Source organism: Parambassis ranga, chromosome 6, assembly GCF_900634625.1.
Source record: "Parambassis ranga chromosome 6, fParRan2.1, whole genome shotgun sequence".
Classification (NCBI taxonomy): domain Eukaryota; kingdom Metazoa; phylum Chordata; class Actinopteri; family Ambassidae; genus Parambassis; species Parambassis ranga.
Window position 1 is genome coordinate 272,930 of NC_041027.1, and position 21,527 is coordinate 294,456.

General features: G+C 41.6%; 1 protein-coding gene across 2 annotated transcripts; it reads left to right on the top strand.

The window, feature by feature from the left end:
- Window positions 1-202: 202 nt before the first annotated feature.
- Window positions 203-11,198, top strand: anln2 (anillin, actin binding protein 2). 2 transcript variants are annotated; one of them, XM_028407947.1, is made up of 23 exons: window positions 203-317; window positions 859-952; window positions 1,037-1,204; window positions 1,617-1,712; window positions 2,057-2,241; window positions 2,751-2,843; window positions 3,493-3,577; window positions 5,078-5,415; window positions 5,522-5,616; window positions 5,891-6,020; window positions 6,571-6,706; window positions 6,791-6,979; window positions 7,066-7,192; window positions 7,328-7,376; window positions 7,664-7,717; window positions 7,804-7,836; window positions 7,923-7,944; window positions 8,073-8,182; window positions 8,531-8,584; window positions 8,864-8,950; window positions 9,215-9,322; window positions 9,399-9,544; window positions 9,930-11,198. In XM_028407947.1, the coding sequence occupies exons 2-23, from the start codon at window positions 865-867 to the stop codon at window positions 10,084-10,086; spliced, it is 2,550 nt and encodes an 849-aa protein (XP_028263748.1). In that variant the 5' UTR covers window positions 203-317; window positions 859-864; the 3' UTR covers window positions 10,087-11,198. The 2 variants fall into 2 exon arrangements, with proteins under 2 accessions (XP_028263748.1, XP_028263749.1); XM_028407948.1 differs by having other exon boundaries at window positions 5,915-6,020.
- The last annotated feature ends 10,329 nt before the right edge of the window (window positions 11,199-21,527 follow it).

Consider the following 21,527-nt stretch of genomic DNA (forward strand, 5'->3'; position numbering starts at 1 on the left):
CCAATTTCTTTACGTACATTATTTTAAATTCATTGGTGTAGGAATTCAGGGTAAAACCCATATAGGATTGAAACAATAATGTGTTTCTCCTCATTGACCATCTTTAATATTGTATTCAGAAATTAGGTCCACGTTAGTATACCGGAAGAGGCGTGACACCGCCGCTATTAGTTTTGGGAGTCTATTTCCGCTGACGTCAGCAGACCCGCTGAAATTCAAAGTTGGAGGAGGAAACTGAATAAACGAGAAATTCTTGTTCTCTGTCAGTTGGCGTTGACCTGCTTTACAGCTGTAGCATCGACCAGAGCACTTCTCAGGTAAGATAGAAGCAACTTATAGAGAAAAACCGTCAACAAACTTGAGCTAACAAGGCTTTTTGGTATCGCTAAAGTAACTCCGAGGTTGGCTAGCTCGTCTCCACAGTTTAGCTAGCATGAAAAAAAGCTGTTCTGTGTCAAAGTGGCTTATTTAGAGCATTTTCTCTTTAAGTGATACGTTTCCATAACTTTGTTTAAGTAAAGCTGATACATTGTTGTCACTGTTAACTTGAAAATGTGGTTTATTTAGCTGGCTGCTTAGCTAGCACAACTAGCTGTGAATGTGTGCTTCGTTAAAATTAACACAGGCTGAAACTAAAGTGGGCGTTGTCACCTTGATTTTTTTTATAGAGACCTGAACTACAGTTTAAAAAAATACCAAGAAACTGAGTAACTGCTGTGCTGTAACTGCTAACGACAGTGATTGTAGCCTTGTTTGTCCTTCTGTTGGGGGTGGGTTCAGGCCAACACCAATGAGAGTTAATCTAAAATCTAAATATAAAATATAAACATTCCGTGAGTAACGTCACTGTTTTTGCAGCACAATATGGAGGCTGAAGAGGAAAATGGTCTCACCTTGAAGAGACAAAGGGCACCTCTCTCAGATTCAGAGGACAATATCCTCTCTTCATCAGGTTTGTTTGAGCTTGTGGAAGAAATAGCACATCCATGTCTAAAAACAGAAACATGCATATTTACAGCAGTCTTCTCTGTCTCAGACATGAATGATCGGCAGAAGCGGCGATGTCTGGAAGCAGCAGGTCAGGAGAACTGTAGCCCTAAAGCATCCTCCTCTAGCCGCCTAACTGAGCTGCAGACAAAACCAGACACACCAATGATTCCCTCAGTCCGGTGCCGAGTCCAGCAGCTCACCCAGCAGAGAGAGGGCAAGTATTTGCACTGCTAATAGTGTCTGTGTTATTTCTATCACTTAATGTTAGCAACACCACTGAGAATAAAGGTTACAACTCTGAAGAATAGAAACTGTAGCCTTAAGATTATCTTCTTAGAATGGAGTAGCAGAACCTGAACACTACAACCTTCAGACTGGCAGGATATACCGCAGGGATGCCTTTATCCACATTCTTTTATGCAGTGTGAGAGTGTAAGTAATTGGCTCAGACAACAGTATTACACTGTTTTGGCAGTGTTTGTGATACTGCATATGTCATGCTCGATCAAAAGTCAATTGCTTTATCCACATGCAAGATAAGAATAACTTGTCAAAGTGTAGCGCAATCTTAACAGTCGGAGTGGGTGCATAAATACTGCAGTTTGAAATTGCTTTTTTTATTGTAGAAGGAACTTCTCAGCCCCAGCGCTGTCTCTCGGACCCTGGGAGTGACAACCTGTCAACCATCTCCCATAACAAGGGCTTCAGAGAGCATCTCCTTGGTGAGGCTACAAATGCACACATTCAAAAAACTCTAATTAGGATATCTGCAAATGTTGAATAGAGTCATGAACAGAATAGATCTTTAATGTTGATACCACCCAGTTAGCTCATCCTTTGGTGTTTGAAGTTAGACTCCAGGTCACAGTCCATTATAAGATTTGCTGCACCCAGCTGTTAAGTTAAAACAACACACAATAAATTCAGACATGGTAAATAAGGTTCATGATCAGTTCATCTTTTCATCTGAAAAGTATTTTAACAAAACATATATTCATATTGTAATCTAGTCGTAAATTTGGTTTTGTTTTTAAAGTAGGGAAATTAATACTACTATCTTTTTCAGGTGAGGAAGAATTTAACCAGCGCATGGAGCGTTTCAAACTGCTGGTCTTTCAGACAAGCCCAACCCCTGCTTCAAGCCCTGCAAACCGTTGCACGCAGACCTGCTCCACCTTTGTATCTAACATCCACCACAAACTCCAAGACACTACAACACCCAGCTCCAAGCAGGTGTCTCGCATGCGGCAGGTTGGTTCGACAGCTTTCATCACTGCAATATGTACTTGAGGCACATTAGTTTGATTGCCATTGCTACTATGTATCTCCTACAAATTTCAAGCTACAGACTCCATTTTAGTCTTAAAAAGAAATAAGATGCTGCTCTATCAAACTTGTGTTCAGAATTGTCTAATTCCGGATTGTTTCCGCACACCAGGCTCTCAAAGTTGGAGTGGTTTTTTAGGTCTCCTCTGCTGTTACCATGGTGACAGGCTGACACACAGCATACACAGAGGCATACAAAGCTCTGAATTGCTCTGATTCTCCAGCAATTCAGAGCAATGCTTCAGCTGCAGCAAACTTGCATTTTCTTCAGGAAATGCCCTTTTCTAGTTTCACTTATAGTGTTTTTACCACATAGCATTACTCTTGTTTGGTGTATGTAAATGATTCTAAACTGAGTCTATTCTAAGCTTAAAACTCACTTTAAAATTTATCAAAGATCTCAAAGAAATATTTTACGTGGTTTCATTGATCAGGAACGTGAACAGGAGTTGAACCAGCTGCAGTTCCAACCAATCAGTGAGAATGCCTGGCTTAAGAGGAGCAGCTCTGATCCCTTATTAACTCAGGTGGGTAACATTTAATTGTTTATTTATATACATTATAATATATTTTATTAAAGTTGATGTAGTTCGCTGTTTTCAGCTTTTCAGGACAGTTACATAGTTGGATTTCTAGCGTTTAGCTTTTCTAGTTTCCGACAGGATGCTTGAGAAATAGTTTTATACGTTGACATAAAAAATATTAGGTAAGGACTGCTGGCCTTGGCTCATCTCCCTCCTCCTGGGTTCCAAGATCTAAAAGGAGAGTTCAGTGGCCTCCCATACAACCCTGGGATGTGAGTCATTAATTAAAAAGAAACACTTGGGTTTACTGAGGGGTTCTTCTTGGAGACAGTTCAATATGATCCTAGGCTTATTTTTCTGTGTCTCACGTCTTATGGTGGCTGTTTTATGTTTACTATTCTTGGTTGTAGATTTTTATAAACAGTGGTGCTTAAAAGTGTGTGTGAAAGATGGCCGATGTTTTGGTTCATATTTATGCAAAAATATAAAATATTATAAAATGGTTACAGATTTTCAACCACCATCATAATATTACAATCACACCTTTCTGCAGTATTTGAAATAGGTTTTACATTTACTCATTTGTTTGGAATGATAAACATATAGCCCTTCCCTATACTCTTAAAAGCTGAGTGTCTCCATCTTACAACAGGTCAATGGTGATGATGCTGAGATGAAAGATGGCAGTTTCACTGAAGCTCTTGCTTCAGATGCAGAGAAGCCTTCTGTAAAGCCTGGTAAGAATGATCTCTGAAATAAGATTTGAGTAGATTTTATACTAGCAGAAGACAAAATGTGTGACTGCATGACAATTAGGAAAGTTTTAAAATTGATCTGTATTTGATAACAGGTGATTAACTGAATCCGACCACAAAAACTGACAACAAACAAGAGTCAAACATGACAGATCATCAGTAAATACAGTTTTGTTGGTACAGAGTACTGTTGCTTGGCAGAGTACACCAGATCCACCTTTTTCTTTAACACTGTCTTTTGTCACTATAGTTATACACTATACTGAGAATTTATGTTGTGTATGAAGTGCAAAGCGCTTGTGTTAAGATGTGAGACTCCACCTTCAACAGGTCAGAGGACAGCCAGTGGCTCAGACACTCACCTTGGTGAAGAAATCAGGCAGTACAAGGATTCAGATGGAAATGTGGAAGAGCACTTAGTGTCCCAACAACCAGAGACTGAAACTGTAATGATGCTGTCTTTTAGTGAGGATCAGAGTTTTTCCAAAGCAGCGTACAGTCAGGATCAGAATGAGTCAGGGTTGTCAACTAATCAACAGAGTTTCTTAGGGTCAACCTTTTTAGACAAGTCAAACATGAAGGAAACAAAAGAGTTTTCCAAAGTATCTGAAGAACTCAGCTCTGAATTGATTTCTTTAGAGGAAGACAAAAATGTTGACATTTCATGTAGTGAAGGGGAGATTGAGCCTTCAACAGACAAAGAGATGTGGAGATATCCTCGAGAAAGGCAATGCAAAGATGAAGAATCTACCTTGGCCGATGAAGAGGTGTTCCCAGAAGAGAGAGAAAGTGAATTAGGGATAGACAGCTTTACAAATCACACTGACAGCCAGAGGGGTGAAGTGTCAGCTGTGGAACTGAAGGTAGATGAACATCAACCAAAAGAGGAGGAATTGAAGTCAGGAGGCTGTTTTAATGACTCTGACACAGCAATTGAAGGTGATATTCAAGAGTCATCAAATATTAGTGGAAATGACAGACTATTGGACCATTCCGAGATGGAGCTAGAGTCAGGAGACGAGAGGCAGGATTTTGCAGATGAGCAGATAAAAGAAATTCACAAGGCAGCAGGAGGAGACGGCTCAAAGAAAGTCACCTTTATCCTGGAGCCTGAGCTGATCAATAGCTCAACCCTGTCTGAGAGCAACACCTCAATGGAGTCAAGGGCAGAGTTAGGTCTATCAGGTAAGATGCGTCTGAAGATGTAAATGCTGCTGGTACTTTGGCCGCCTGAGGACACGTTGGGAACGGTGGAGCACATGGGTGGTGCAGACAACTGTTAACACTGGGTGTACATTAAGTAAAGGAGGGCTAAGCTTGACACTGGACATGGTGCACACAGGTGGTGTTTAGTGACATAGAATAATGATTATTAGTTCTATTTCATTTACTGCATGTTAGGACAATGTTATGAAGAGACCTTGTGTGTCCACTTTATTAAATTGTAGCCCAGAAAGTAATTCTGTACATTTCTTTGATCAGATGCTGAATTAAGCTCTCATGATGAGACCAACACTGCTGAAATCATCGACCAGATGTTTGAAGAGGTGCTGGAATATGCTGGAAGGATGGAGGAGGGAAGGAGGGATGATGAAGACACTGAGGATCGTGACAGTGGTATTGGTGCATGCTCCATGGACAAGGACAAGATGGACACAGAGTCAAAGAAGGAGAAAAGTGAAGAAGGAGAAGCCAAGAAAGAAGAAGAGTTTGATGAGAGCAAAAACTTAGAAAGCAACACAGATGAGCTGCTTACTTTTCCTCCCAGTTGCATCCTCTCGCCTTTGAGCAAGTCTGTGGAGGCTGTCGTCACCCCACTTGTAAGATGCATTGATACTTTCTTTAATTGATATTAATTTAAAAATGTTAAATATTGCCTGACAAAGGACATTTTTCATGCAATGTGTGCTAATCATCCACCATCAGCGATTGGCAGTTTCTCAGGAGTCCAATCCTCCATCTTTGCTCCTGTCACCAGAGGAGACCAGCACACCCCCTGCTGAATCAGCTCCTCTGTATAGGTAAGCACTGCAGTAGCTTGGGGACATACAAATGCTGATACTGTACAGTAGCTAAAAACTCTAAGAACAGTAGCCTGGAGCCTGGTGCCATTTTTCTGCCTCCTTCATGCTTCAGTATAAAGTTTAACAGAGCTGTGTTGTTTGTGATGTTTTCTGCAAAGTCGTGGCACCCCACCTTCCAATGGACCGCCATGGGTCCTCAAATGTATTGTGACATAAACTAAGAAATACTTTTTACAAAATCTTGAATTTTATAAAATATGTGTTTTGCTAGCATTGATGCTTACCGCACTCAAAGACAGAGCAAGCTGCCGACCATTCAGAGTGTCACTCCTGGGGTTCAGAGACGAGCTGCAGAAACATCCAAGCCTCAACCATCTGTCAACGCCAAAGAAAAGATTGCGGTGTGTAACTTTTTTTTTTGTGCAGTAATAGACACATTTCCCATGTAACAAAATAAAACAGTGACCTTATGTCAGGCTGCTAGATACACATGGAAAAGAAAAATGGAGTAAAATGTTCATAAAAACAAAGTTACAACAACTTACAAAGTTAAGGATTCAGTCAAGCTTTAAGCTCTTGATTATATTATCATTATTGTTAGTGTAGACCTGAGAGGTGTACCACAAAGTGACATTAGTGGGTTAGCGCAGTGCAAAATATGCTCCATGGCTCAAAGGTTGGAAAACACGGTGGGATTGCAAATGTGACTCTCTTAAACTGGCTAAGGCAAAAAGTGACAAAGGCAAACAAACAAACAAATGTCAGCTTCCTCTGACCGAGAGCTTCAGCTTTGTTGATCCAGCTCTTTCAAAGACAACCTGGCTTTGTCCAACTTGCATCCTGGTATAGCCCACTGGTATCATAATCCTAAAAAGGATAAAGGTCAAGTGGTTAAAGAAGTTCAAGGCTAGACGCAGGTTAACATTTTTTAAATGGTTGATTGTGTCTCAGGCTCTTAATGAAGAAGCAGTGAAATTGCAGACCGTGATCAACCAGACTCTGCAGGCCCTGAGCTGCTGCACTGATGAGGAACATGGACGAGGCTCACTGGAGGAAGCTGAAGCTGAGAAATTACTTCTTGTCTCCTGTATGTTTACCACAAGACTTCTAAAAGACAGGTCTGTTCTTTATAAAAATGCCTCAATTGTTGTCTGTTTCTTGTGTATTTCAGGTGAGAAACGCGCTGCCCTTCTGGCAGAGGTTGCCAGACTACGGGAGGAGAGGAGCTCTGAATCTGGGGAAGCAGCAGAAAGGGACAAGAAGTATGTTACCCAGCAGCCCTGCAGAGGAACTGTCAGTATCACAAACATCCAGCTACCTTTAAAGGTGGAATTTGTCTGCTCCTCGCACAACCGTGCAGGTACCAACATTTTGTTTAGTATGAATGCACTTGTTCATATAACATCAGAGCATGTACAAAGAAATGTTCGTGTATCCTTTTAACAGGTCGTCCAAGTCACTACTTCTTCATCCTGATCCGCTACGGCCCGTGCAACATTATCGCCACCCCTTTGGCTACAGCTGCTGATGCTCAGACCGGAGACACCATCTCCTTCCCCACATCTGTCACTCTGTAGGCCTAATTTCATCAGTCTTACCCTTTGGCATTTTTCTGTCAAGTTTCATTTTTAAGAATCTATAAAATGCATTTTCTTTATTGTAGTTTGTCTGTCAATAAAAATAGACTCATGCTTTTTTCCTCTATAAGGAAGGATATTCACTCATCCTTTGAGATTGATGTTGAAGTATACAGCCTGGTAAGATAAACACTTTTAATTTGTCCTTTTATTTAAATGAGTGTAAATAAAAGCAATCCTGAAGGTACAGAAATGGTTGCCTTTAGAAATGTACTTTTAAAGTATTTTAATACAGCTTTACATCTGTTTTCAGCTCAATTTTGGAGATGCATTAACTCAAATATAGTGGATTTCGTTTTTTACATTTAAAAAATGTCGTTTATATTTTTCTTAATGTAAATCACTTTAAATAACACTGATTTGTCTGAATTTGTACATTTATCTGTGCTTGTTTTTACGCTGTCCAGTCCCACGCTTCTGGAAGTAACAGCAGTGTGGATCGTACCACCACCAAGTCACGGGTAAGTAAGTGATTTATATTGTAAAATAATGAGTTTTTATAAGCAACTGTCTCGATTCTTGATTCATGGGATCTTCACTTTTCCAGGTCACACCAAGAAAACTTCTGAATACTATCACAGTGAGTATTTTTATTTTATGCACAAATGTTTTACAGCATTATTTTTGTCTATAATTTTATCTAAACATTTTCTTTTGTTTTAACAGAGATCAAGTAACAGTCTGACAAGTAAGTTCATTATTATTTCAGCACATGGCTAAATTTTGACATTTTACTCAACTGGATACAATGAATAAGGTTCATTGTGTCTGCTCTGAATAAATTAGTTTTCTTTTCTGTGCTTCTCTGTCCTTTAGCGGCGACTCTTCCTGCTCTCAACACTCGCCGCTCCAGCAACTTTTGCCTGGTGGGGTCCCATAAGATCACCTTGGCTTCACTGGGACACAGCAAGTTCCCTCTGGATAAGGTAATCCTTTATGTTTATGATTATAAATGGCTTTAAAGGTGTCACGGTTGTTACTCTGAGCACAAAGAATGACTACTGCCAATCTCTATACTTAACAGTAAAGTACAAATTTGGTGATTTAAAAAAAAAAACATCACTACATAGACTTCTCCATTGGCATTTTGACAATAAGAAAAGTAACACAGCTACTGTTTTTATGCACGTTATCTGCCTTTTATTATTGACTGACCAGAAATGGACTACTACACTGTACATTCTTTTCTTCTGTTATAACTTTCCACACATGGGTGAGCTCACTGGTGATGTAATTTCTGCCCCCCCCCTCTCTTTGTTGCTTCTGCTGCTCAGATGAAACTTCATGGCAAAATAAGGAGGCTGCTGGGAGATGAATTTCAGGAAAAGGTTTCACTCTTTTCACAACACCAATACTCCACCACCTGTCTCTGTTTCCTTTTTCTGCTCTGCTGTGGCTTTGTCATCTTTTTAGTCATCAGATTACAGTATCTCAGTTTTTGTTTATACTGGATTCATTTTCTTTTATTAGCTAGGGTTCAATCTCCTAAATTAGTGATAGTCATATTTTATTGTACTTCAGCCTAGATTGATTTTTAGAAACATTGTCTGTCTTCACATAACACCTTTCTGACAGGGTGTGCCCTTTCCCTTTTCCCCTTTCTGTAGGTGCCTTTTCTCTCTCCTCTAGAGGGCTACATCTACCTGAAATTAGAGAGCAAGAGCCACTCTAACATCCAGCACCAAGGCTTCCTGGTCAGTAAATTCTTCTTTTAACTTTACCTAATATGTCATATGTAGAAAGAATTCTGTCTCTGAGCTCCTCAGCCAGTTCCTTTTACCTCATGATCATCTACTCTAACATGCACTGTGATCTGTAAGGTCTTAGAGACAGGTGTGTGTCTTTCCTAATCAAGTGTAAAATCTTTTGAGATTGAGAACAATTTAACATATTCTTTAAAAAAAAAAAAAAAGATGGAAGCATTTTTCATTCAGTTGTTTTTGTGATTATGTTTCTAGACAATATTTGAATTGATCAGTGGTTATGGGGTGTGGCATCGTCGATACTTTGTCCTGGAGGGATGCAACATGAACTACTGGAACCACCCAAATGATAAAGAAACCAAGGTAAGGGCAGAACTGCTTCCAAAGTTCTGCGGGTGCATTCAGTCGGTTAATTTTATCTTCTGTTCTATACACTCAGGAGGCAGAGGGCAACATATCTTTGTCTAGCTCACCCAGTCAGTGCGTCAGGCCTGTTAAGAGGGACTCGTGTGCTCGACCCTTCACCTTTGAGCTGGTGAGCAACATCCCGCAGCAGCAAGACCACAGCCAGGATGTGTTGGCTAAGTAAGTTTGGATTAAAGCCATACAACACCCTAAACATTAGATCTTTGGGTATGGATGACAAGAGCTGATAAAAATACTGAAGAAAAATACTAGACACAATACACTAGATGTCTTTTATGGTATCATTTGCAGTTATGTTTAATATTTAAACAATTTTTCTTAAATTGCACACTTGTCGTGAACTCCTTAAAATACCTTTGCCATTTTTTTTTACAGTAGCATGATATTCTGGCTGCAAAAAAAATAGTGATGTCACAGTGGGTGTTCTGCTTATGACAGTTGATGGGAAACACCTTTTGCAACATTACTTGTTGGACTGATGTCATTAAGTCATTTTGAAAATATTACACCAGTACACAAACACTGACAGATGTTCTTATTACAGGTGTTGGTTTTCAGCCGACACCAAGCAGGAGAGGCTGGACTGGATGGAAAAGCTCAACCAGACCCTGCTGGACTTTCACACTTGGAACCGAACCCAAACAGAAAGTCAGCAGTCAAACACATCCAGTGGTGGGAACTTGAGGGAGAGCATACTGTGACACATCCCCACCGTCCTGGATGCAGCTTTTATGAGGCAGGTAGATGTGCTGCAGAGGAAATGACACAAGTATAGCCAGAAAAATGCATCTCATGTTGATTTATCTTTGGGAAATATCTTTTTTTTTGTTTTTGTATTTGTTTTAACCTGAATCCAATCATTACTTTTGGGTTTCACTTTTATTTGCAGTCATAGTTGCCATTTTTTTTGTTTGTGTGTAAAAATCTGTTTTTATTTTGACTTTTTTTCTGTGGCAATCAGCTGCTTATGCCATTGTAGGCTGTATTATTATGGTCACTTTGAGGAACTAAAATGAAAGTTCTCTCTAATCTTACTATGATTTACACATTTATTTAGATTGTATTTTTGTATCATTTAAACTGGAAGGATAAACGAGTATATAGAAACACTAATAAGTATTGAAGGAGAAGAAAATGTTAAACAACTAATCGAATCTAGGATGGGAAATGATTTAAAAATGATCCAAAAACTACCGGTGTTTAAATGTAGAAGATTGTTTGTTAGTTTTGGAATGGGAGATTTTTGTTTACATTGTATGAAATAATACATTAATGTTTCATACAACTAAGTCAGTCAGTTCTAGGTGAACATGAGTGCGGAGTTTGGTCCACACATTCTTATACAGTTCAGTGATATGTTTCCTGGAAATTTTGCATTTTGTGGTTTAAAGAAGGTGAGGTCTCTAATGATTAGATTTCTCATTGAGAACATAAATCTACAATTATCTATATTTACATTTTGTAGTTGTGAAACTAATATTATCAGCCCTGATAAAACCATTTATAGTTAAATTCTTACCATGTGGAAAACCCCCTTTATGTCTACAGTGGGTCACTTGCGTGTTAGGGTTTTAGTTTCTTCTGAGCTCTTCACCTGTATTCTCAAGCACATAACATGTACACAGGTGCATACATGAACCTATATATTTGCATGTATTATACAGTGAACAAAGGAATTGGAATGGTAAAAATGGGACTCTAGTCATGCTGCTACACTGAATGTGGTCTGTCCTGTCTGATGATCTTTTCTGTGTATTTCCACCTCTGTCTGTCACTTTGTTATGAAGGTTGTTGTCATTCTATGCACTTCATGAAAGGCATCAATAAAATATTGGAAGTGAAACTGCTCCAAAAACCGTTTAAGCTGATGGATCTGAGGCAGGCAAAGAGCTTATAGATGCTCAGTGATGTATAATTAATCTTTTAACACTATATGGCATCATTGTGAGCTCATTTTCTGCAATGCACCACCAAACTGATATAAGGTGTGTCTTACTATACATACCTCTCCTGTATGGATCATTAACATTCACATACAAAGGAATGTAAATGAGACTACTGAAACCATTAAACTTCTATATATACAGAGTCTGGCAGGAAGGCAGCTCAGGTCAGGAATGTCATACAGGAAGTGGTCTAGATTTAGACTTCCTGTCCGTCCCATAGCTCTTTTGGGTGGCTGCATGGTGTTATGGAGCTCAAGGTGATGACAACAACAATGGGAGGGGAACACTTGATTCTGAATTCAGGACAGGCTGTGGGGGTAGGGAACGCTCCATGTTTAACTTGCATGTAGATTTGAATCGAATTTCCCCTGATCTAATATCCCATCTTTGTTTGATGAACAGATCAATTTTCTTCTTCTTGGTCTCCCTTATTCTTGTATTTCTTAGTGTAAGAAAAACTTTCAAATGTAACCTGATGAAGTATTTTGTTCTGGATCAAGAGGTGAGTGGATTGAATGATAATAGCTACACAAATTTCAATAGTAGCTTAATTTGCTTGGACACCTCCCTAACTCTTTGGTTTGATTCTGCAGGTTGCCTATGCAGAGAGTCTGAACGGCTAGAAACACAGACAGAGGAAGAGACATTTGACTGCAATGAGCCTCCCTGTCAGTGTGATGAGGACAGCTGCAGGTCAGTGGCCCAAGAACAACAACCTGACAGACACAGAAGCTGAGCAACTCCGCTTGAAGGTCACAGCCACACTCTCCACTGCTAAAGCACCACCATCCAACCTCTCCAGTGATGAAAGGAAGGCCCTGATTGCACTACAAAAGGACCGGGACATCACCATCTTATCAGCAGACAAAGGAAGATGCACAGTGGTGCTCAACACACAGGACTACCACGCCAAAGTGACAGAACTCCTCAGTGACACAGCCACATATGAGACACTGAAGAGGGACCCCACCGGAAACTACAAGAAGAAACTAGTCAGCTACCTACAAAAACTGGAGAAGGACCAAATCATCAACCGCAAGCTCTACTTTCGACTGTATCCTGGGGAAGCCACTCCACGCCTGTATGGACTCCCCAAGATACACAAGGAAGGAGTCCCCCTCAGACCCATCGTCAGCAGCACAAACTCAGTCACATACAACGTGGCTAAGCACTTGGCTGAACTCCTGACACCACTGGTAGGTGACACACCACATCACATTCACAACTCGCAGGACTTTGTGAACAAGGTGGAGAAGATCCAAATGGACCCAGATGACACCATGGTCTCATTTGATGTCACCTCCTTGTTCACCTGCATCCCTACATCAGAAGCCACAGAGATGGTAAGGACTTGCCTCACAAAAAACAGCACACCAAGGAGAGAACCAACCTAACGCCAGACCACATCTGTGACCTGCTGGACCTCTGCCTGACCACCACTTATTTCCAGTACAATGGGAACTTTTACAGACAGAAGCACGGCTGTGCGATGGGATCACCTGTGTCTCCTATTGTGGCCAACCTCTACATGGAAGAAGTGGAGAGAAGAGCCCTGAGTTCCTATCCTGGAACCACCCCCACCCACTGGTTTAGATATGTGGATGACACCTGGGTCAAAATCAAGACCAACGAAGTGGAACGGTTCACAGAACACATCAACGCAGTGGATAACAACATCAAGTTCACTCGCGAGGACACCAAGGACAACAATCTGGCCTTCTTGGACTGCACAGTACATATTGAGGAGGACAGGAGCCTCAATGTGGAAGTGTACAGGAAACCCACACACACGGACCAGTACCTGTTGTTTGATTCACACCACCCACTGGAACACAAACTGGGAGTCTTCAGGACCCTGCAGCACAGAGCACAAACTGTACCCACCAGCTCAGAGGGGAAGAAGAAGGAGCAACACCACATCAGGAAGGCCCTGCAAACATGTGGCTACCCGAAGTGGGCACTCATCAAAGCCACAAAAACAAGACCCCCCAACAACAAGAAGAAGGACAACACCAGGCGGAGAAAGAACATCTCCATTCCATATGTGTCAGGAGTATCAGAGAAACTCCGCAGGATCTTCAACAACCATGACATCCCGGTCCATTTCAAACCTATGACAACACTGAGACAGAGACTGGTTCACCCGAAGGATAAGATTCCCAGGGAGAAACACAGCAATGTGATATATGCAGTCCAGTGCAGTGAGGAATGCTCTGATCTGTACATTGGAGAAACTAAACAACCACTCCACAGAAGAATGGCTCAGCACAGGAGAGCCACCTCCTCAGGACAAGACTCAGCTGTTCACCTCCACCTCAAAGACAAAGGACACTCCTTTGAGGACAACAATGTTCACATTTTAGACAGGGAGGAAAGGTGGTATGAAAGAGGAGTCAAGGAAGCCATCTATGTTAAGCTGGAAAAACCTTCCCTTAACAGAGGTGGTGGCCTCAGACATCATCTTTCTACCACATACAATGCAGTGATTCCATCCATTCCCAGGAAGTTTGCACATACTCACAGTAAGAACAAAGGGCTGTCAATCAGTCCCCCTCCGGCAGTTTCATAGTCGTTAGCCAGTTATTAGACACACCTGGCCCAGTCAGCCAGAACATCACAGGTAAGTATGGAAACATTTAGTGCTATTGTTTGTAAGGTTTTTTTTTTAAGTTTTACCCAGACCCACCCACATAGGTCTGTAACCATATATAAACCATGTTTCCCCACCAAACAGTTAGAACTGATGAAGCTGCTTGGATGAGCAGCGAAACGTCTTCTAGAAAACTCTACAAGTCCAGACGCCTTGCTTCAATCTTCTCTACGTATGATGACCTGGATGACTGAGAATCTTCATCAACATGTCAGTGGCCTTGTTATTGATGTGTTCCCACCCTGACAGGAATACACACTGCACAACATCCTAGTGTGTTAGCCTCTGCTCAACCTCCACAGCAGTTATGAAAATGCAGTAACTACCCGTTTATGTCATGGACCACGTTTACAGGTCCATCGCTTTATACAGGTGCATTTAAAAAAAATGAGTGAGAGGGTGTCCACGAGTCCTGGATGACTCGGCATGATTGTGGTTGTGTGCACTGTACAATATATTTTGGATTAGTAATTTGCTTAAACTCCAAACCATTTATGATACTTTGATGTAATTGTGTTCATTTAATGTGTCAAGAACATTCAATTTTACTTTTTCAAATAAAAGGAAGAAAAAAATACCAGTTTCCAGAAAAAAAAATCCTATTGGTTGGCTTTAGAATATGAGCTAAAATAAGAGCTGCTGAAATCCAAAATGGCTGCCTGTAAGTGTGGTTGAAAACATCACGGTTCACTCCCAGTGTGTGGTCCAGTTGACAGTGTCTCTGTCGGCTACTTATGCAACATGGGATCTTGTACTATTACTGTTTTCTGTCTGTGGTTTCAGTTTATTGATACTCGGATAAAAAGATATAGTCCATGCAAAACTTTGAAACCACAGTGTCAAACATTTCATGGAAACTAACTTGAACGCTCTCATCACACTAGGGAGGTCACGCTACTGTTTTCTGCTATTCTATCCCCACTGCTTACTAACTTACCTCTTTTACAATGTGCTGGAAAAGGACAAACACTCAAACACATCAAAATTGCCCCAAAAATAAGTGTATTCTGAATTTGAATCTGAACTCTCCAGTCCAACAATCAATCATTGATGGCCATGTATGTAAAGGGCGCAGTCTATTTGCATTAACCTGTTAGCTAAATCTCTCCCCAACATGAAGAAGAAAATACACTGCTCAAAAAATGAAGGGAACACTAAGACATTCATTACATAGTGGAATACGTTGAGGACAAAATAACAAAAATTATCAATGTAAATCAAAATTATTAACACATGGAGGTCTGGATTTGGAACCATACTCAAAATAAAAGTGGAAAATCACATTACAGGCTGATCCAACTTGAGTGGAAATTCCTCAATACAAGTCAAAATGAGGCTCAGTAGTGTGTGTGGCCTCCACGTGCCTGTATGACCTTCCTACAACACCTGGGCATGTTCCTGATGAGGCAGTGGAAGTTGTCCTGAGGGATCTTCTCTCAGACCTGGATTAAAGCATCAGTCAACTCCCAGACAGTCTGTGGTGCAGCGTGGCATTGGTGGATGGAACGAGACATGATGTCCCATGTCCCATGATGCTGGATTGGATTCAGGTCTGGGGAACAGGCAGGCCAGTCCATAGCATCAAAGCCTTCATCATGCAGGAACTGCTGACACACTTCAGAAATACCTGGGTGTCCACATTGACCACAAACTGGACTGGTCCACAAATGCAGAGGCAATATACAGGAAGGGACAGAGTCGCCTGTATCTACTGAGGAGACTCAGGTCCTTTAACGTCTGCCAGACCATGCTGCAGATGTTTTACCACTCGGTGGTCTCCAGCATCATCTTCTACGCTGTAGTGTGCTGGGGCAGCAGGATGAAGACGGCCGACACCAACAGACTCAACAAGCTCATTAGGAAGGCTGGCTCGGTGCTGGGAGTGGAGCTGGAGTCTGTGGTGGAGGTGACGGAGAGGAGGATACTGAGGAAACTCCTCAGTATTTGTAACAACACGTCTCACCCCCTGCACAACACACTGCTGTCCTACAGGAGCACATTCAGTGGTAGACTGAGACTACCGAGGAGCAGCACAGAACGCCACAGGAGGTCCTTCCTACCAGTGGCCATCAGACTGTATAACTCCTCCCCTTTGTGTAGGGAGAAGCGCTAGATAAGCATGTCAGGCATCACTGTCATTCCCTCCACTTGTCTATATTTATGCTTACGTAGCACCTTACATCTCCATATTTGTATCCATGTATCATATATTGTGCTCATACTGCGTACTGTACTCTTTTTTTGGATTATAGTGACACTTATACTCTGTACTTAACTGCATTTATTGTGACTTGATACCTCTGGCACAAGAATTTCCTTCGGGATTAATAAAGTTTTATCTTATCTTATCTTATCTTATCTTATCTTATCTTATCTTATCTTATCTTATCTTATCTTATCTTATCTTATCTTATCTTCAGCCACATGAGGCCTAGCATTGTCATGCAATAGAAGGAACCCAGGGCCCACTGCACCAGCATATGCTCTAACAATGGGTCTGAGGATCTCTGCCTGGTACCTAATGGCAGTCAGGGTACCTCTGGCCAGCACATGAAGGGCTGTATGGCCCTCCAAAGAAATGCCTCCCACACCATTACTGACCCACCGCCAAACCGGTCATGCTGGAGGATGTTGCAGGCAGCAGAACGTTCTCTCCTGTCACGTCTGTCACATGTGCTCAGAATCTGCTCTCATCCGTGAAGAGCACAGGGCGCCAATGGTGAATCTGCCAGTCTTGGTGTTCTTTGGCAAATGCCAATCACCCTGCACGGTGTTGGGCTGTAAGCACAAGCCCCACTTGTGGACGTCGGGCTCTCATACCACCCTCATGGAGTCTGTTTCTGACAGTTTGAGCAGAAACATGCATATTAGTGTCCTGCTGGAGGTCATGTTGCAGGGCTCTGGCAGTGCTCCTCCTGTTCCTCCTTGCACAAAGTAGAAGGTAGCGGTCCTGCTGCTGGGTTGTTGCCCTCCTACGGCCCCCTCCACGTCTCCTGGTGTACTGGCCTGTCTCCTGGTATCTCCTCCATGCTCTGGACACTGCTGACAGACACAGCAAACCTTGCCACAGCTCACATTGATGTGCCATCCTGGATGAGCTGCAGTACCTGAGCAATTTGTGTGGGTTGTAGACACCGCCTCATGCTAACTCTGACAAAATGCAAAAGTGATCAAACATCAGGCAGAAAGGATGAGAACAGAGAAATGGTCTGTGGTCAGCACCTGCAGAACCTCTCCTTTATAGGGGTTGTCACAGTTTTTTTAATTCACAGAGCACCCACGCAAAAATCTTCAAACTGCCTGAGGAAACCTGCTGATGGACCCACGTTCCATCTCACTGTGTTTGTGCTGGCTCCGGCTACAGAGCTGCTTGGCACGTTTCTTGCTGTGTTTTGAAAAGGTCCGGGAAGCTTGAAGGCGTAAACAGGGCGGCGAGGTCAGAGGACTCCACCAGTCTGCAAATAAACAAATGTCTCTCAGTGGTAGTAGCCGGTGCTGGTCTGACAGCTGCAGAGGATCAGAGAAGGGTTTGTTTTTGTTTCTGTGGAACATTTTAACACATTTTGTTCTCCATCAACATCAGGAGTAGACGTCCGAGAATCACCTAAAGCCTCCCTTCCAATGAGACGGTGATCATCACAGGTTCCATTAACCGTCAGCCGTTTGTGTTTCCTTCTTGTACGATGGGCTTCAGGCTAATGACCCATGCATTATGTAGTGTGTCTTCCAGTAACTGACTTCCTTTTAGGAGTCATGGAGGCGCTCAGACTTCCAGGGGCTCAAGTGCAAGGTCCACTCGTCGTTTCCCCTTCTCTCAACCCCACCCTCTCGTGGCTTGTGCCACCATCTGGAGTGTTTTCCTGGTCCCCTCCCCTCGTCATCACCTCGTGGTGCATTCATGGCCTGCAGGACATTTTGGAAAAGCATCTCAGTGTGTGTATCCGTCTCACTTTTCTCAAGTACTGTTCGTGGGGACCCAAGTAAGAGCAGTGACTGGAGTCGTTTGGATGAGCAATTACCACATTACCTAACCCTGATGAATCATTTACCTAGAACAAATGTAACCAGTCACTCTGGAATGATTTTGCAAATGAAGCTAAAACTACAATTTTTCTGCATTTCCTATCCTCTCCTCTCCTCCTATGCTGCATTCAGGAGTCAGAATGCAGCATATCTCCCTATACCTTCCCTCCTCGCAGCCCCTCCCTGCGCCCCCCCCCCTCCCCTCTTCAGCTCCCTCCCTTTCCTGTCGGCCTCTCAGCAGAGGATGTGTATAGGAGAGAGAGAGAGAGTGTGTGTGTGTGTGTGTGTTTGTGTGAGGGAAAAGAGGAAAGCCGTCAGTAGAATGGATATGTGCCCTGTCTCCTCCGCCCTTTCTTTTTCTTCTCCTCCTCTTCTGTCTCATCACCGTCTGTCTTCACAGTCCTCTGCCAGTGAGGACCACCCTGGGCACCCTCAGTGCTGGCCCTCGGGGAAAAGGAGTCTCGACTAGTGAAGGGGTGGCTAAAAACTGAACTTCAATGTCAGCTGGGGATCAGAAGAATGGCAGTGACAAACCAGAAGGTAACAAAAAACAGAGTGACCATACATGCAGACATTATCTTGTCTGTTGTCAACATTTTTGAATGACCAACACCCACTTGGTCAAAAGTACGTTAACCTGAGCTGTGCATGGGAGAAATGAATGAACTCTCAATATCCATTGCTGGTGGGGTGGGGGGGGGGGGGGGGGGGGGGGGGATTTTGTGATCTGTGATTAGATATTGAATGGCTGCCATTAGTGCCATTTAACCCATGTGTGATGAAGAAAACTTTAGGTTTTCGTGTTGCAAAAATTTAAAATAGATAGAAAACAGTGCATGTAATGTTGTTTGACACTCACTGTTTAGAATGTTACTAAAGCCATTAAAAAGACCTCGTGAGAGTGAACACTGAACGTAGACGTAGACGATTGTGTTATTACTGTGTTAAAGGTGCAGTGGAGCATTTTAGCATTCTCTAAAGTTTACTTCCCTGAAAGTGTGGGTGGGGTGAGGATACACAGACTGGTGCAAGCTGACATATCCTGAGCATTGCTGAGTATAATGTCAATAACAATCAGTTGTGTTGTTGGCAAAAATACATTCTCATATGTTGTTTTTCATAGAAATTTGTTTTAATTCTCAGTATGCTGAGTTCTAAATGAATGAATAAATGAATGAACAGACAAAGCGCAATTAAACTGGCTTTTTAGAAGCATATGCATGTTTTTTTTGTAGAAAAACAACCTTAGTGAGCACACAACCTAAACTTAGCCAGCTAGTTGTGATGCCACATTAGCTGATGAAGTAATTTGAAAACAGCATTCAGCAACATTTAGCAGCTTTAGCAGATCAACTTCTGGATGCTTTTGCTCTTACTTTGGAAGATGATACTTTGCTGCATAAGATATCAAGCAAGTTAACGTAAGATAGCACTAGACAAGACATTCAGGAGCATAGCAATCAGGTTCTTTGTATTTTCATAAAAAAAGAAGTCCTTCACATAGAAATCACGTAATAGGCTGTAACTGTACTGTAACAGGCAGGAAGGATCTCATTTTTTCAAGTTATATTCCAGTCTGTTTACACATTGGCAAATGAATATATAGATTTTTACATATCAGACTGACTGTCAGATTGCTCACATGGTAAAATAATTACAGCTTTAATTCATTACAAAATAAAATATCAATACCCTGAACATTATATTTTGCACAAAATCAGATTTCGGTCTGTCCATCAGTCTGCAGTTTTTAGCCTTGTATTGATCAGTATACTGTTATTTGCTTGTTGTCTGCTGCAGCAGCAGATTATCACATTCCTACATGGTGGAGCTTTGTGTAGCTGCTATTGTTTTGTAGAGTTGCTGATGATGACGTTTCAGCCCTCAGATTTAGTCTTGCTGAGAGATAGCAGAGTGTCCCATGACCTCCTCTGAGACAGAGACGACCTTGTTTGTGTAATTGAGACATGAGAAAATATTCACACATGCACTAGTGAATGACTGTACTTATGAGGACTCCTGAAAGAACCTGAACTTTTAAGCTGTGGTTGTTCTGTGTTGTTATCTAAATACAAAGTCACAGAAAGGCTGCTCTGTGCAGCTGCCCGACGCAGCACATTCCTGTCTGCTGATTCACTAACCAGTATGTTATGCAATTAAGATGTAATTTAAAAAGAAGCACTGTCATGTCACTGCCTGTTCCCACTGACTAGCAGATGAGAATAGATATCCTGCTTACCGGACAGAGCCTTGCCTCTCTGCTATAAAAAAGATGCTTTCCATTAGTTGTACTGTGCAGCATATCCCATTCCCTAAACATCAATACTGCTGCTGCTGCTCAGCATGCTCCAAATGGTCTTGACTCACTATCTCCTCATTACAAGAGGTTAGGTTATCCATCATTATGGCGCTGCCTGTTTAAAGTCACATTTATTCCTGTAGCAGAAACAGGAAATAAGTGTTAGGAAAACTTAAGCCTCACTTTTTTTAATTACAGTTTACGTTTTAAAAAAAGCAGAACTTGCTATTAACAGCTTGTTTTTATAGCATACCAGGCATTTATCAAAGATTTACAGTGGTGCTGAAAAGATCCAAGAGAAATGTAAAAATCGTACTTTTTCTCAGGCAAGTTCTTTTTTAGGAATATTACGTGGGATTATTTGCAACAGACAGCAGCAATTATGGGCCGTCCAAACTTAAACTATACTGTACTTTCTCTCTCTCTCTCTCTCTCTGTACTCCTATCCTTACAGTAAGCTGAATGTAACTTTATGTGAAAGGAAAGTATAAATCATAATAAACATCCCAAATCAAATATATCTGCCAAATTAACCCAATGATCTCTTTCATCTGCACTAAAACATACATCATTAACTGTTAGGACCCACAGAATTAGTTGGACTTTAAAGTTTTAGTGGTACTTGAATGCACCATGTATTACTTCTGGTTCTGCTGAAAACCAAATTTTCTTTTAATAGAGTGATATTTTACCACAACCACTTCTAAATGACTAATTTAGATTGACTTAAATGTGACCAGCATGATTACATAACAATCAGTGAGTATTTGGCTGGTGTGTCAGCTGTCTTGATGTGCAAAGCTGAGTAAAAAATTGTTAGAATGCAAAAACTCCCGATTCTAGTTTATATCAATGTTGTAAAACAATGATCAAAATTCACATTGTGCATTGATAAATGAGCGCAGACTGAGTAAAACTAAGAAACACCTCAACAAACTTGGATTCAGTATTGTAGTACTGTGTCCTGTAATCTTCTTTGATAAATGGTTTATCTATGAACTGTGAACATTCTGTGAGACCATATGGTGACAATACAAAACAAATCACAGTATGTGTTGGTAAATTCAATTCAATTCAATTCAATTCAGTTTTATTTATATAGCGCATATTACAATCAGGCATTGTCTCAAAGCGCTTCACAGGAACCCCCCTAAGAGCACTGTGGCAAGGAAAAACTCCCTTTAAGAGGAAGAAACCTTGAGCAGGACCCGTCAGCTTAAGGGG

What these genes read in the sequence shown, in the direction of transcription:
- anln2 (XM_028407947.1), top strand. Translation starts at nt 865, where the DNA reads ATGGAGGCTGAAGAGGAAAATGGTCTCACCTTGAAGAGACAAAGGGCA. An exon ending in GAAGCCTTCTGTAAAGCCTG is followed by an intron (nt 3,578 to 5,077) that starts GTAAGAATGATC and finishes TTCTTTGATCAG; the next exon opens with ATGCTGAATTAAGCTCTCAT. An exon ending in ATCAAGTAACAGTCTGACAA is followed by an intron (nt 7,945 to 8,072) that starts GTAAGTTCATTA and finishes TCTGTCCTTTAG; the next exon opens with CGGCGACTCTTCCTGCTCTC.